This window comes from Engraulis encrasicolus, chromosome 8 (genome assembly GCF_034702125.1).
Source record: "Engraulis encrasicolus isolate BLACKSEA-1 chromosome 8, IST_EnEncr_1.0, whole genome shotgun sequence".
NCBI classification, from domain to species: domain Eukaryota; kingdom Metazoa; phylum Chordata; class Actinopteri; order Clupeiformes; family Engraulidae; genus Engraulis; species Engraulis encrasicolus.
In genome coordinates this window covers 33,386,678-33,401,931 of record NC_085864.1, presented here as the reverse complement: position 1 = coordinate 33,401,931, position 15,254 = coordinate 33,386,678, and the positions used below count along the sequence as shown (strand labels likewise).

The 15,254-nt window shown below is 42.5% G+C and overlaps 1 protein-coding gene across 1 annotated transcript in view; it reads right to left on the bottom strand.

The window, feature by feature from the left end:
- Positions 1-302: 302 nt before the first annotated feature.
- LOC134453839 (ATP-sensitive inward rectifier potassium channel 1-like) overlaps positions 303-15,254 on the bottom strand; it is a 38,232-nt gene continuing 23,280 nt past the window's right edge. The window contains exons 2-3 of the mRNA XM_063204588.1: positions 3,920-3,992; positions 303-1,428 (exon numbers count right to left, since the gene is read on the bottom strand). Coding sequence (XP_063060658.1) covers positions 303-1,428; positions 3,920-3,992 — 1,199 coding nt within the window. The remainder of the gene's footprint in view (positions 1,429-3,919; positions 3,993-15,254) is intronic.

Genomic DNA, 15,254 nt, shown 5'->3' with positions numbered 1-15,254 from the left:
GACTGTGAAGGGCATGATTGATTGGTTGATGGTTGATGATTGATTTCAGGAGAACACTGTAAAACCAGTATTAGAAGAGAAAATTATGGCTTTGCGGATATAGTATAGGTTCTATTACCAGGAGCACAGATGAGACAGCACAAAATCATTCATTAAGTCTCTGCTTTGGGCACCTTGGTATTTGTTGTGCTTTTGTTGTTCTGGAATGAGAACAGTTTATTTTGTGTGGTTAGTCATTGGGGAAGGCTTTAACCAATCCATTAGCTCATAGCAAGTGACATGATTGATAAGCTGCTGAAGCCTTAAAATTTGGTTGCACTAGCAGATTCATTAATGTCTATAACCTCAAATCCTTGGTTATCATGTCCATTTACGTCGTGGTGATGATGGCCCTTCTCATTGTGAAAGCAGTAGGCACAGTGTGCAGTGGGTACTGGCACCACTTTAGAAAAATTGGAGAAGTCCACACGGTACTTTCCTTCTTTGCTCCGTGAGATGATGGACTGGAACTTGTAGCCCCACATGATCTCTTGTGGGATGTATGAAGTCCGGACCTGACAGGCGGAACTGGTGGACTCAGCTGTGCCATCTAGGAAGACCACAAGCTCAAACTCCTGTTGGTGCAGTGTGTCCACTGCCATCTCAAAGAACGGACTGGACTTGTCAATAACATGATAAAGAGTCAAGGGACACACAAAAAACAAGTTGTCTTTTCCCGAATCCACAACAAATTCAATGTTGACCTGATCTAAAATGATGGCCTCTCCTTCAGGCGTTATGGTTGTCCTTAGCAACTTGCCGTAGATCTGGCTTCCAATCATGAGGGTCTTGCGAAGGTTAGCCACACGGATTTGAAGGCAAAGTGTACCATTTTTGGGGCAAATAACAGCTGCTTCAGTGAAGTGTATGGTTTTGGCCCTCTTCTTGGGCAGAGCGATCTTTGTCATAACCACTCCACACCAGAAGCAGTTGATGAGACCACCAATGATGGACTGAATAATGATTAAGGCAACAGCTCCTGGACATTGAGGGGTGATGGCACGTCCACCATAACCTATGGTTGTCTGGGTCTCAAGCGAGTACAGAAAGGCTGTGGTCAAACCGTACACATTGTCCACACACGGCGTGTGACCATCTTCTGGGCTCTGCCAGGTAAGATCTCCATTGTCTCTCGCAATCCAGTACCAGATCAGACCGAAGATAAACCAGCTCAACGTGAAGGAGGCCACAAAGAAGAGAAGAATGAAGCGCCATCGGATCTCCACGAGGGTCGTCCAGAAATCGAGAACGTAGGCGAAATGGCTCTGGTATTTGATGTTGCCGTACTCTATGTTGCAGTGCCCATCCTTCGTCACCAGACGGGTTCGGCGAGTCCGGCGCTCTGCCAGGTAGTCGCTAAACCATTGGCGCACCATGTTCCCAAATAACCTGCATGGGGACACAATGGAGACAATGGAGTAAGTGGAAAACAGCTGACGATAAATCAAGCCAAGATAAACACACCACACAAACACACACACATGCATGCAGTAGCCTACACATGCATGGCTAATATCAATATTTAGAGATAAGCTGCAGTCATTTGCATTGTGGTCATCTTGATGAGCCGTGATGCCCTAAATACAGAAATGCTTCGTAGCATTTAAAAAGTTCACTTACTGCAGTGATAAATACAAAATCTTCTGCAGACCTGTGCAAATTTCTTCAACCAAGCTGATTAGGAAAAGCAGGCCAGGTGGATTTAGGAAGAGGAAGAGTTATAGGCTGAGTCCCATTTCTAATTACTACCCCTTCGCATTTCCCTTGCCCCTTCAAACAGAGCAGTAAGGGGCAGGGCTTGAAATGCAACCCCTCCGAATTGAGACACCCCTTCAAGAATCACTGAATGACACTGATAGAATTCAAAAGCCAGCCTCTGTATGTTTAAACCAAAGATATTGCTTGTAATGACTCAGGCAGCAATTTAAAAAACGGTGTTGCACAAGCCTTGCAATTCCTTCACGACTTCCATCCATTAGGTTGATGTTAATAGCATTTTTTTTCATGTGCGTAACTTGGTGAACATTGCCATAAGGCATTGGGATAATGTTAAACTTAGTACAGTGCAAGAACTTTTTACATTTTTTTTTAAGGCACTCGCAATGAATTTGGAGAAATTGGTCTTATCCCTCCGTTTGAAGTCTACCTCTGGAAAATCTCAGTTTGAAGGAGTAGGAAGCCCTTACCCTTACCCTTACCCTTACCCATCTGACTTAAAGTGAATTGGGATACCACTACCCCTACACATGAATGTGCAAAACCGAGGGGACCTGGAAAGGCGTTGGGCTAAGGGGGGAAATGGGATTCAGCCATAGACTTGTGTAGGATTTCTGCTGACATATTGCTTGACCTCTTTCTTGTATACATGTTATGAGGAATATTTTTGTTAGGTTCTTCCAATGGATGCAGAGTTAACATTGATAACAGCTGTCATTCTGCGACTTTGTCTTGGAGGAGTACTACTGTACCTGATGTAATGTTTTACTCTTGTAGTATTTAAGTAGTTCTTCTAGAAATGCACTTCCATGCCAACACTAAGTTTGTGAGCAAGGCGGCAAATTGAATAGAATGCCATTGCACTTCGCTTAAAAAAAGCTTTTGTGTAGAGTTACAATTTGGGCACAATGTAAAATCTGGATCATGTTACAAGAGCAGAGCATGTCTCACTTTCTCTTCAAGATTGTTGGATGTCCTACAAAACACAATAATACCACTACAACATAGGACAAAAAAGTGGAATGGAAGTTATCACGTATTCTCTGTGTTTAAAACAATAAAACATTAATATAACGTAAAATAAGATAAAACCACAGACATGGATGATGTTATACTCTTGTCGTCTTTGATTCAGGAAATAGGCCACGAATTTCCCTGCAACTACTGTGTTGCTCTGTACCAGGATTACTACAAACAGCAGGTGTACCGTACTCACCGGCAGATACCGGTGGGCCTATTTATTGACATCGGGAATAATTTATACTTTAGCCAGCACCTCCAGGAAGAAAATTCTTTCATTAATGTTTAAAGTTTAACTTATTGATTTTAGCCTCCATGCTTTTACAAGCTTTCAACATTACAAGGGCATAGCCCACTTGCAAAGCAGTTTATTTATGAGACATCAAAGACTTGACTTTTTCAAGGCGAGTGCCTTTCAGCTACAGTGTTTTGTACGGAACTTGTCCCTCTAAGTCTTTTTTAAAGGCTATGTTTTGTAAACCTGAAACCTTTCTGCTACGTTCCCTCACATACAACTGACTGTAAAAGGAAGATGAATACAAAACTGTTGACACTAGGAACATTAAGTTGCAAATAGACTTTAATGCCCATATGTATTGTTAGTGCTGACAAAAAGGAAAACAACTATTAACTGAAAAGCTTTTAGTTTAATTAAAAATGTATTAAATTAATAATGAAAAAACATTTGACGTTGAATTAGACTGCTTTAAACGTTTGACAACAAAAGCACTAAACTGACCAGATTGCCAAATTGGTATATATATTGATGGACACAAATTGTAAATCTATCTTTTAAAAATCTTGGTATGGAAAATGAAGCGGGTAATACTCATAGCCACCTTGGTCATATGTGTCCACATTTTTTGAATAATGTTATGGATAATGTAATGGATGATGTTAGAGCAGCGATGCATCACAGTACAAAACTGCAGCATTCAACACTCTAAGAGTACTCTGGCACCAAACACGATCTAAAATATGCTAAACCGACTCCCTAAGTGTTGAATTAGCAATGAATTATTTTTTTTTACCTTGAAGTAGCATAGATCCATTTTTGAAAGCACTAGGTACTATACCAGTGGAAGAATGCCCACATCTCTCCAACCAATAGGTTAATTGTACTGTAACAGGTGGGACATCTTACCTGTCAGAGTGGAGCCGTGTAAAACATCCAGCACAGTTGACTCTGAGTTTCCAGCCAACTCCCAATCGATCTTCTTCTCCCCCTTGGTCCTTTTCTCCTCTTGCCTTTAACTTTCCTTCCTTCTAAGTGTCGTTCCCTCTCTCCTGCTAACCGAACTCCCTGTCACTCATTCACTGTCGCATACAGAGACACCTGTGCAGCTCGCCTCTCACTTGCTCTCCCTCTAAAACCTCCGCAGGGTGTGTCTCCTCACACCTTGTCTGCCTTTTGTATGGCCACAGAAAGACAACGGACCATTGGCGGTGGGTGGAGGGGATTGAATTAGGTCGGTGCGTGAGTAATTTGTCTTGTGTTGACACCCAAAAATCAGGCTTGTTTACCCCAAAACAACTCATGGAGTCGGTGTCTGCAGCACCTGTCTTTGATGGTGCTGAATGAGGCGCGTGTCCTGTGTTTAGCGTTGACACAACACCATAATGGGCTACTGGCTTCAGGAGTCAGATAGCATCTTTCGTCTGCCAAATTCTGAGTACTCTATGTGTGTATCAGCGTGCGTTCGTGCGTGCGTGTGTGCGTGCGTGAGTCTGTGAGTGAGTGTGTGCGTGTTTGCGTGTGTGCGTGTACTTGCATGAGTACCTGGTGATGTCAAGGTTAAAGCTGATTTCCCATGTCATCTCAGACCATGTCAGAGTAATTACTAGTTTCTGCAAAGAGTCCTGGCTTTAACAATGGATGAAGTGTTTTGAAAGCCAAGTGTACTAGGCACAGAATTTATAATGCTATTTCCTCTGGTGCCACTATGAATTTTAAAATGCTTCCACATCCACACAGAAACAGAGTATATTACCTGTTGCAAAGATCAGGGCCGGTTCTGGCTTATTTGGCGCCCTAGGCGAGTTCGAGTTCTGGCGCAGGGTGAGAGAAAGGGAGAAGAGCTGTCATGCTTTTGAATTTCATGGGGACAGGGTGAGAGAAAGGGAGAAGAGCTGTCATGCTTTTGAATTTCATAATATACAAAATATAGTAAATAGCCTCACTTGTCTGCAATACTACATCACTCAGCATGAAAACATGCTTTGCATGGTTCTGTTACATGATTAATGAAGGCCTATGTCATTCTGGTCTGGAAACAATGTTTTTTTAAGATTACAACAAGCAGGTAATTCATTCAAGTGGATGGAAGGAGATATGGCAGCTAAAATTGTTTTAAACATGGCACCAGTCTTACTTTACATTGCTTGTCAACCTAAGCAAGTATTATGATGTCAGGTGGGTGTTAGTGAGTAGGCTACTAACAGCTACTTTACTGGATTTCATTGCTTGGCATACTTGGCTAATGTTAGCATGCTAACTAGCGATTTCTCAGATCAAAAGCAAAGCTCTTTTTCCCTCTAATTCCAAACAGTAGCCTCATAACTATTAGGCTTTCCATTATCACAAACGGTTGCTGATTAAATCACATAGTTCCAAAACACCCTCTGCAACTCCTGCATCATGCAATGACTGGTTTAATGAGAACATAACAATTCTCCACCCAGCAGAGCAACACTGTTGGCGCTTGCCCTCTCTGTCTCTCGAGTGAGTCTTCAAAATTCAAAATATATCGCTTGCTGTCACTCGTCCCGCCCCCTTTCTCAGGACTGTCTGTTTATTGGTTCACAGACTTCCCAGAGACAGTTGAAAGCGATATTACTATTGGCTGAGGGGCGTTTTGCCGTGAGGAGCGCTTTCGCCACGCTTTGTTGATTGCGACTTCATAAAAAAAACCTCCATATCGCAAAATTACGCATCGGAGAGCGCCATTTCGGCGCTCCTTCTTCACATTGCGCTCTAGGCGGCCGCCTAGCCGGCCTATGCTTAAAACCGGCACTGGCAAAGATGTCCGATAATATCGGCCTGATATTATCAGCCCGATAATAGCATAAAATGTAATATCAGTCAATATCGGTATCGGATTTTTGACCTATCAAAACCGATATAATAATGCTTGAATTACTGTACACTTTCTCCTTAATTATTTTTCTATTTTCCATAGACAATGTTAATATTTGGAAAGCTTTGTTGCATTCGAGAATGCATCTAGTGGGGCATTACAATAGAATTAAGCATATTTTGTTCCACAACAGCAGATATGTAATGTTACCTAAAATTTGTTATGAGGAAAAATAAACCACATATATCGGCATTGGTATCGGCCGATATCGGAATCGAAAATTGAGAGTTGGACAATATCGGCACATCGGATATCGGCAAAAAAGCCAATATCGGACACCTCTTTTTTTTCTCAACCACAGTTGAGTTATGTGTTTTCGGGCTACAATAGTTGAAGAAATGGCATATATTCTTTAAAAACAAGGCCAGGGAAGATTTATTCATAGAAATTTGTGCTCATGTTTACATGCCAAGAAGGTTGGTTTTCATGCTTTGTACAGATCAGATGTGTTGTCTGATGTAAAACAGAATAGTTGCAGGGAAATATTTTGTATCAACTGAAACCTCAAAGCACCCATATAACAACAAACATAAACATAATGTTCAGGTCATTACTTTGAAAACAAGAGCATAAATCTGGAGTAGTCAAACATGTTAGCTGTGGCAGCCCATGTGTGTTGAGGAACAAACTTTTACTCAGAAGAAGAAGAAAAAACAGGTTGAAAGCGCATCAGAAATACTGTAGGTGGCGGAGAAAGTTTAATTTCCCCTGATGATTGGGCATTTCACATGCAAATGATTTTCCAACACCCTTCTCAGCATTGATGCATTCCTAGGAGTGAAATTGCTCAAATGCACCACCTTTACATTGTCAGCCTACTGACTCTCACTCACTCGCTGTGTGTGTGTGTGTGTGTGTGTGTGTGTGTGTGTGTGTGTGTGTGTGTGTGTGTGTGTGTGTGTGTGTGTGTGTGTGTGTGTGTGTGTGTGTGTGTGTGTGTGTGTGTGTGTGTGTGCAGGCAAGCTGACAAAGGGGGACAAAGGGCCCAGGGACAGAGGGGCCCCAAAATTGAGTTGTCATTACATTGTATGCATTGGGTGGGGGGTCTTTCAGATGACTTTGTCCTGGGCCCTGTCAAAGCTGTCAGCGGTCCTGTGTGTGTGTGTGTGTGTGTGTGTGTGTGTGTGTGTGTGTGTGTGTGTGTGTGTGTGTGTGTGTGTGTGTGTGTGTGTGTGTGTGTGTATGCGCATGCGTATGTGCGTGCGTGTGTGTTTGATTTGGGAAATGGGGCTATTGGGGTTTATTCGTGGTCCAGAATGAAGCCGTTTTGCATACAGTTGCACAGGCACATATGCCCTGCTGTATGCGGAAGACAGCCAGCCATACTGACAGCCCCACAAACTCCCATCCGCACGCAGCTTTGTCATTGTAATTCACCTGTGCCAGATGCATAATGCCACACTTCAGGTGTGGAGCTGGAATGTTAATTGGGAATTAAACTCTAGTGGAAATGCAGCAGCGTCTGGCATGGGCCTGCCCTGAGGCGGTGCTTGTGCCCTGCCAAGCCTGGGGCCTGGTCTTATTTCTGGGTACAGCGGCTGTGGAAGAGTCCCTTAGTAGGCCTACCCAGCTGCCACTGTCATTGTTTCTAAAGGGCACAGACCACTAATACTGCTGCTTTGCCACCAAAAATGTTCAATTTTAGCTGGTTGTGTATGTCCCTTCGCTTTTTAGTTATCATTATTCAGTTACAATACTTTTCTTTGTTTGTTTGTTTGTTTGTTTGTTTGTTTGTTTGCTTATTTTGCTACAACATGTTCATTCAGGTATCCTAAATTTTCCCTTTTTGTGGATAACAACTAGTGGAACAAAGTTCAGAAGAATTATTTCTCATTATATGCCATATCCTATATCAAAGCCTATTATTCATCTGAATTAATTGTTTATCACAAATCATAATAATGACAACAATAACTGACCTCTTTTCCCCTTTTGTTATAAATCCCTGTCAATCTGGCTTAAGGATGAATTCATCCGTGTCATGTTGTACACCGCTGTTGTGTTTGGCTCAGTGTAGAATAACACAGAGCGATAGAGAGAGAGAGAAAGAGAGAGAGAGAGAGCAGGGTTTTTGTCACTTTCTCTCCTTCTCCTGTTCTCCACTCATTTGATCCAACCTGGTTTCGAATGACAAAGTACTTTGGGAAAGAGTTGTGTCATTGCTGTTGTCGTCCTCTCTCTCTCTCTCTCTCTCTCTCTCTCTCTCTCTCTCTCTCTCTCTCTCTCTCTCTCTCTCTCTCTCTCTCTCTCTCTCCCTGCTTCTCTGTCACTCTGTCCATCTCACTCTGGATGTTTGTGCATGCGCTCCGGTTTGTCAGAGACAGAGAGAGTGATGGGGTAATTTCTTATACAAAGCACATGTCAATAGATTATGCCGCTGCACTGCCGTCTCGTGAAACACATTTGTACCCTGTCATACATGGGAGGGTAAGAGAACTGGTGTGTAAGCTCGGAAAATAATGCATGACTAGCTTATATTCTGGGTAGTGATTTTACACTGTTAAGCTCTTCATAGAAAATGACAGCTACTAGGGTATAGCTACCAGTATATCCCACTGACAAGCCATGACACAGATTCAGATTGGCATTGCCAAACATGGCGCCCGCTTGAGTGTAAACAAGTTTCCCTGTGGTCAGTCTTGGAGTCAATGACGGGCAGGATGCTGTTCTCTTCCTACACTTTAATTGCTTTGGCAAACCTCAGATCATTGATGAGAAGCCAATGGCGGTGGCAGAAGGCCAAAGGACGGCACTGATACCAGTTATATTGACGGACCAGGATAATCAAGCAAACTTTAACAGGCATGGACAACTGACAACGTACATAAAGAATCGACTTGATCATGTTTGTGTGTGTGTGCGTGTGTGTCTGTGTGTCGGTGTGTGTGTGTGTGTGTGTGTGTGTGTGTGTGTGTGTGTGTGTGTGTGTGTGTGTGTGTGTGTGTGTGTGTGTGTGTGTGTGTGTGTGTGTGTGCGTGCATGCTGATTCAATCGTTTGTAATTATACATGATACTGTTGTTGTAGATGACAGTATCGTGTTTAATTTTGGCCTGTTGTATTGGCTGCGATTCAAACGGGGTAAAAAATGAATGTGAAGCACTCTGTGAAAATGTAAGATGAGGAGACACAGAGACACTACTGGAGGAGAGATGGCTGATTCTGTCAGTCTTCTGTCGAAATACGCTGCTTTGTCCAGATGGGCTACCAGTAACATGTTCACAGGCCTTACCCAGACCTTGGCCGGAGCTCAAACGGCTAAGGCACTGCACCGCTACTCACTTGGGTTTGATTCTGGCCTGAGGTCATTTCCTGATCCTACCCCATCTCTTTGTCCCATTTCCAATCCTGTCACACGTTCAAACTGTCCTGTCTGAATGAAGCCTCAAAACAGATTGCACGCTGTAATAGTCATTGAAAAGTTATAACTACCATAGTACTACCATACTATGACATAACACAGGGCCTTTCGTAATGCACTTTGACTTGGTCATTGCCATTCTGGTAACAGTAGTAAGGAAATGGATCGCACTCAGTTTTTCTTCTTTTTCTTGTCGTTTTCTTTTTATTATACTGTAGCATTGCAGGGACTGACATGACAGACGTTTCGGCTGCACAGAGCCTTCTTCAGTGTCACCTTCTTCAGTGTCATTCTGGTAACAGCAAATTTACAACATTGTGTCTTAAGTAATGTACGTATATATTGTCTTAATCCAACCCCCTAAACCCAGACCCAGGTGTGATTTGTAGCTCAGCTTCATTGGCAGGCCGTATCGACAGGACAGCGATTCTGCAGTGTGTGTGTTGGTGTGCTGCATCGGCTCGGTGCGGTGCGTTGCTGTTCTTCTCTCGGCCACACTGTGTCAGCAGCATGTTCCTGTGCCGGCATGTGTCTCTGACTGCAGCCTAGGGAAAGCAGCACTGCTGCAGATGGGGAGTGGGGGCACGTCAGACACCCCTCACCTGATATAACCTCAGGAAGGGAGAGAGAGCGAAACAGACAGCCCGACAGACAGACAGACAGACAGACATAGGCAAAAAGAGGGGTTTATACGGAATCTAGTCCTAATTTCTAACAATTGTAGCAAGTGGAACACCATCCATGAATAGCATTTGTCTTCATTATATGCATGACCACAAAGTGTTTTTCACTAAATAATGTCAAATAGATAACATAGCATAAAATAATTAGGTAAGGTGGAATTCTACAAAATCCAGTGTAATCTAGTTGAACTAAAATTGTATTAGGTTAATGTATTTTGTTGTTATTATTATTAAGCGGGCTTGCGGAGCAAGAGCAGAGCTCTTGCAGAGCAAGGCCCGATTATAGTAATCTCTAAGTCCTGTTTCTTATTATATCTTGGTCTTGTGCAGGGGCAGTAAAAATAGAAAATGGATCTCCTCCTAGGCCTTTCGAGATAGAGACACCGTTCAAACACTAAAACGACCGGCTCGGCTTGGAGATCGCGTATACTAATAGGCTTCTCCATGTCTCTTGTCGTTTTCCCGTTTTTGGCGATTTTGTGAAAGCCTGGGTCTCCATTGAAAACAGTGGTGGAACCTCCATGAACCAAAGTTCCGCCACTCTAAAGATTAGAGTGTAGGAGGCTTTTTCGGTCATAAAACATCAACACTTTCACCTAGAAGTTTAGTTGACGCGTTGTTAGCGAGCTCTATGGGATGTCTCCAAATTGTGAAAGTTTCATCTCCCAACTCCCAATACTTTTTAAATGGCAGGTTTGTAAAAAAAACAGATCTGGCTCTATGGAGAATCCCAGTCTTTGGAAAAGTGCATTTTTCAAGAGATCAGCGCATGTCCCACATGGAGGTCCATTTGTGCCTGAAAAATTTAACCTATAAACTTCATTCAAAGGCTGTTAGAGAGATCACAAGCATGACTCCGATCTGTGAAAAGGACACGTGCCAACTCCTTTTAGTTTTTTTACAACGATGTTGTAAAGACAAAAAACTCATTCTCATTTTCTCCCCAGTTTAGAGCTCAATACTAACTGTCTTTCAGTCAATCACAACAGGTGCAGCCAGTGAAGAGTTCCATTTCAACTGTCACTGTCTCAAGATTCTATTCTTAACGAGCAGGTGCGAGCAAGCATTCTAGAAGTCTATTGTTCAGCTCTGCAATGCAATGTAATATAGTCTTGCTGGACTATGCATGACAATTAGCTGCTTGGCTTAGTGGTAATGCATGCCGCTGCATTTCAGAGATGGAGGTTGAGGGTTCGAATCCCACCCGAAGCCATGTTGATTTTCTAAATTATATCATATGCAGCGTTCCTTGGCCGACTTAAAATGCCATGTATATCATTTAGTATGGATGGCAAATGTGCTGAATTACAGATATTGAGGTTGGGGGTTCGAAACCCAGTCAAAGCCATGTTGATTTTCAAAATTATATCATATGCAGTGTTCCTTGGCCAACTTAAAATGCCATATATGTCATTTAGTATGCATGGCAAATGTGCTGGATTACAGATATGGAGGTTGGGGGTTCGAATCCCAGTCAAAGCCATGTTGATTTTCAAAATTATATCATATGCAGTGTTCCTTGGCCAACTTAAAATGCCATGTATGTCATTTAGTATGAATGGCAAATGTGCTGAATTAGGGATATGGGGGTTGGAGGTTCGAACCCCAGTCGAAGCCATGTTGATTTTCAAAATGATATCATATGCAGTGTTCCTTAGCCAACTTCCAATATCATGTATTGTATGTCATTTAATATCAATGGCAAAGGGGTTGGATTACAGATATGGAGGTTGTGAGTTCTAATCCCGCTCGAAGCCATGTTGATTTTCAAAATTGTATCATATGCAGTGTTCCTTAGCCAACTTAAAATACCATGTATGTCATTTAGTATATCCCCAAAACGCAGAGCTACAACACTTTCAAGATGGCTGAATCCAAGATGGCTGAATTGTTTGGCCCATAACTTCTGACTGGGTGGATGGAGTTTTTCCAAGATTTCTTTTAGCTTTGTTTTCTCAATAGTACTTTGTTTCATCTCTGCCCCAAAAGGCAAGCCCGCTTACAGCATTTTCTGTGAGAATGCATTTCTAGTTATTATCGTTCTTGTGCAGGGGGACAGTAAAAATAGAAAATGGATCTCCTCCTAGGCCTTTCGAGATAGAGACACCGTTCAAACACTAAAACGACCGGCTCGGCTTGGAGATCGCGTATAGTTATAGGCTTCTCCGTGTCTCTTGTCGTTTTCCCGTTTTTGGCGATTTTGTTAAAGCCTGGGTCCCCATTGGAAACAGTGGTGGAACCTCCATGAACCAAGGTTCCGCCACTCTAGAGATTAGAGTGTAGGAGGCTTTTTCGGTCATAAAACATCAACACTTTCACCTAGAAGTTTAGTTGACGCGTTGTTAGCGAGCTCTATGGGATGTCTCCAAATTGTCAAAGTTTCATCTCCCAAATCCCAATACTTTTTAAATGGCAGGTTTGTAAAAAAAAACAGGCCTGGCTCTATGGAGAATCCCAGTCTTTCGAAAAGGGCATTTTTCAACAGATCAGCGCATGTCCCACACGGAGGTCCATTTGTGCCTGAAAAATTTAACCTATAAACTTCATTCAAAGACTGTTAGAGAGATCACAAGCATGACTCCGATCTGTGAAAAGGACACGTGCCAACTCCTTTTAGTTTTTTTACAACGATGTTGTAAAGACAAAAAACTCATTCTCATTTTCTCCCCAGTTTAGAGCTCAATACTAACTGTCTTTCAGTCAATCACAACAGGTGCAGCCAGTGAAGGATTCCATTTCAACTGTCAGTCTCAAGATTCCATTCTTAACGAGCAGGTGCGAGCATAGTACTTTTTTTCATCTCTGCCCCAAAAGGCAAGCCCGCTTCCAGCATTTTCTGTGAGAATGCATTTCTAGTTGTTGTTGTATTTTAATTTAACTTTTGGGAGAGTCAAAAAATAATTTCCTTATGAACCTTGTTCATTGTTTGAAAATCCCTGTAGTGAATGTGTGCCTGGCTGAGAAACACGATGTCTGACTCCACTGTCATTTGTCTATAACTTCCTATTGTGATTTATTATTCTAGTGGACGTACAGTAGCCTACAGTACCTGGTGCATTAAAGTAATGGAGTCCTTGGTGAATAATGTATTCCCATAAAGCAAACTTAATTCATAATTTAACACAATGGACTCCATAAGTTGCTTAAGCACTTGAATTAATGATTAGGGTAGGCAAAAGATGTTTACAATGCTTTTCAACATTCAATCGCCAAACATTCATCTTAAACATTCTTACAATGCTTTTCAACATTCAATCACCAAACATTCATGTTAAACATTCTTCCTTTTGTCAGGACCAAAGGAACCAAACTATAAAAAAATAGAAATGCACTCAGAGAGTGCAGACATCCGCCAAGGAAGCTGTTTGATAGGACATTTAGCTATCTTACGGTACATCCTATATTTTTTCAAGTCTTTCTGTTTTGTGTTTGTGGAGTTCGAAACTGGAATGTCAAAATTCCTCCTATCCCGCAATGGTGTAGTATCTTTGAAAAAAAAACATCCAAATTGAATCACTTGTTCCTTTTATCATTTCCAACAAGTCCACAAAATTGCATCCAAATCGTTTCATGACTTTTTATGTTATCCTGCTGACAAACAGACAGACAGACAGACAGACAGAAAAACCAACGCGACCGAAAACGTAACCTGATGGCGGAGGTAACAATAATAACAAAAAAGCCTCTGCTGCATTCAGATGTGATGACTGACCACTGCCCCCACCCGAAACGCCTTTTTTGTCATCTTAATCCGATGTTTATCGCTAGGAGGGTGGGTGCACAGGATCCTTTTTTTTTAAATGCCGTAAGAAGACAAAAAATCACACATCTTCTTCCTGCGCCTGTTTCTGTTGTCTTTGCCAAGTTCCCAGGGCTGCACGGGGCACATCTCCAGCTCTACATTAATATTAGGGGTGGTACGGTTCACAAAATTCACGGTTCGGTTCATGTCACGGTGTCAAGGTCACGGTTTTCGGTTCTCTACGGTTCTTTTTTTCAGTTCATGATAAATGGTGCACTGGGAATCAATATTTATATAACTGCAGTTACAAAGGGATGATTTTTTTGGGCAGTACATGAATTGCGGTTTGCCACGGATTGCGCGGTTCGGTTCGGTATGTGTGTGAATTGTACGATTTCGGTTTTCGGTGCGGTTTGTGCCATCCCTAATTAATATGCTGTGTATGGATGTAAGTGTAGAGAGGGATGCATAAAGGGCCCTCATTCCTTTAGAAGCCTCTTGAAGCTGAAACCCGACAGAGAGTATAATTACCTCTGTGAACAAAATGAATTGTGTGGCACACACTCAATGAGATGACACAAAGGCCATATCTTAGTACTGTCTTCCTTTCTGTGTGTGTGTGTGTGTGTGTGTGTGTGTGTGTGTGTGTGTGTGTGTGTGTGTGTGTGTGTGTGTGTGTGTGTGTGTGTGTGTGTGTGTGTGTGTGTGTGTGTGTGTGTGCGTGCTTGCGTGAGTGCGTGCGTGCGTTAATGCGTGCGTGTGTCTTCCTCTCATTCTATTTCTGTCATTCTCATTTTCTTTCACACACACACACACACACACACACACACACACACACACACACACACACACACACACACACACACACACACACACACACACACACACACACACACACACACACTACACTACACCACACCACACACCGCTCCAGACACAGTAATACAGAGCGTATATATACTCAGTTGCCTCTGCTGTGTGTGTCTCTTTCTCCGTTGGCTTGCCTTAGCTCACCAGTTACGTGACTGGATTATTCTGCCTGGAGTGAGAGGAGTCAGGGCTGCACTGGCCATCTGGCATAGTGGGCATTTCCCGGTGGGCCCTGTATCATCGTGGGCCTCTATTTTCAGAAATGTAAGACATTTGCGAATAAATGTATAACAACTGTCTGATGTTGCTTAGTACATGCCTTACAAGTTACTTACACATTAATATTGTATGTATAAGTGCTAATAGATGTGACGCTAAAATAAAGTGTTACCAAATTTATTTATTTTTTTACATTCCTCATAATAGAGCACAACAAGGGTGCAGGTCCCACCGGTGAGTCAGTTCTGTGCTGCTAATTATGAGGGGGGAAGGTTGCACTTGAAAAAGGACGAAGGTCCGAAACGTCGTGTAAATAAATCACTGGGAGCATTAACAGTGTTGCGGACTTCTATCATTTATTTCAGTTACTCTATTTTGTCCAGCACCTGTGCCACTGATGTGCGCGCATTCTCTACCTTCTTGAATTATGAGGGGGGCCCTTTAAGCCAAAAGTGACCGGGCCCTATTC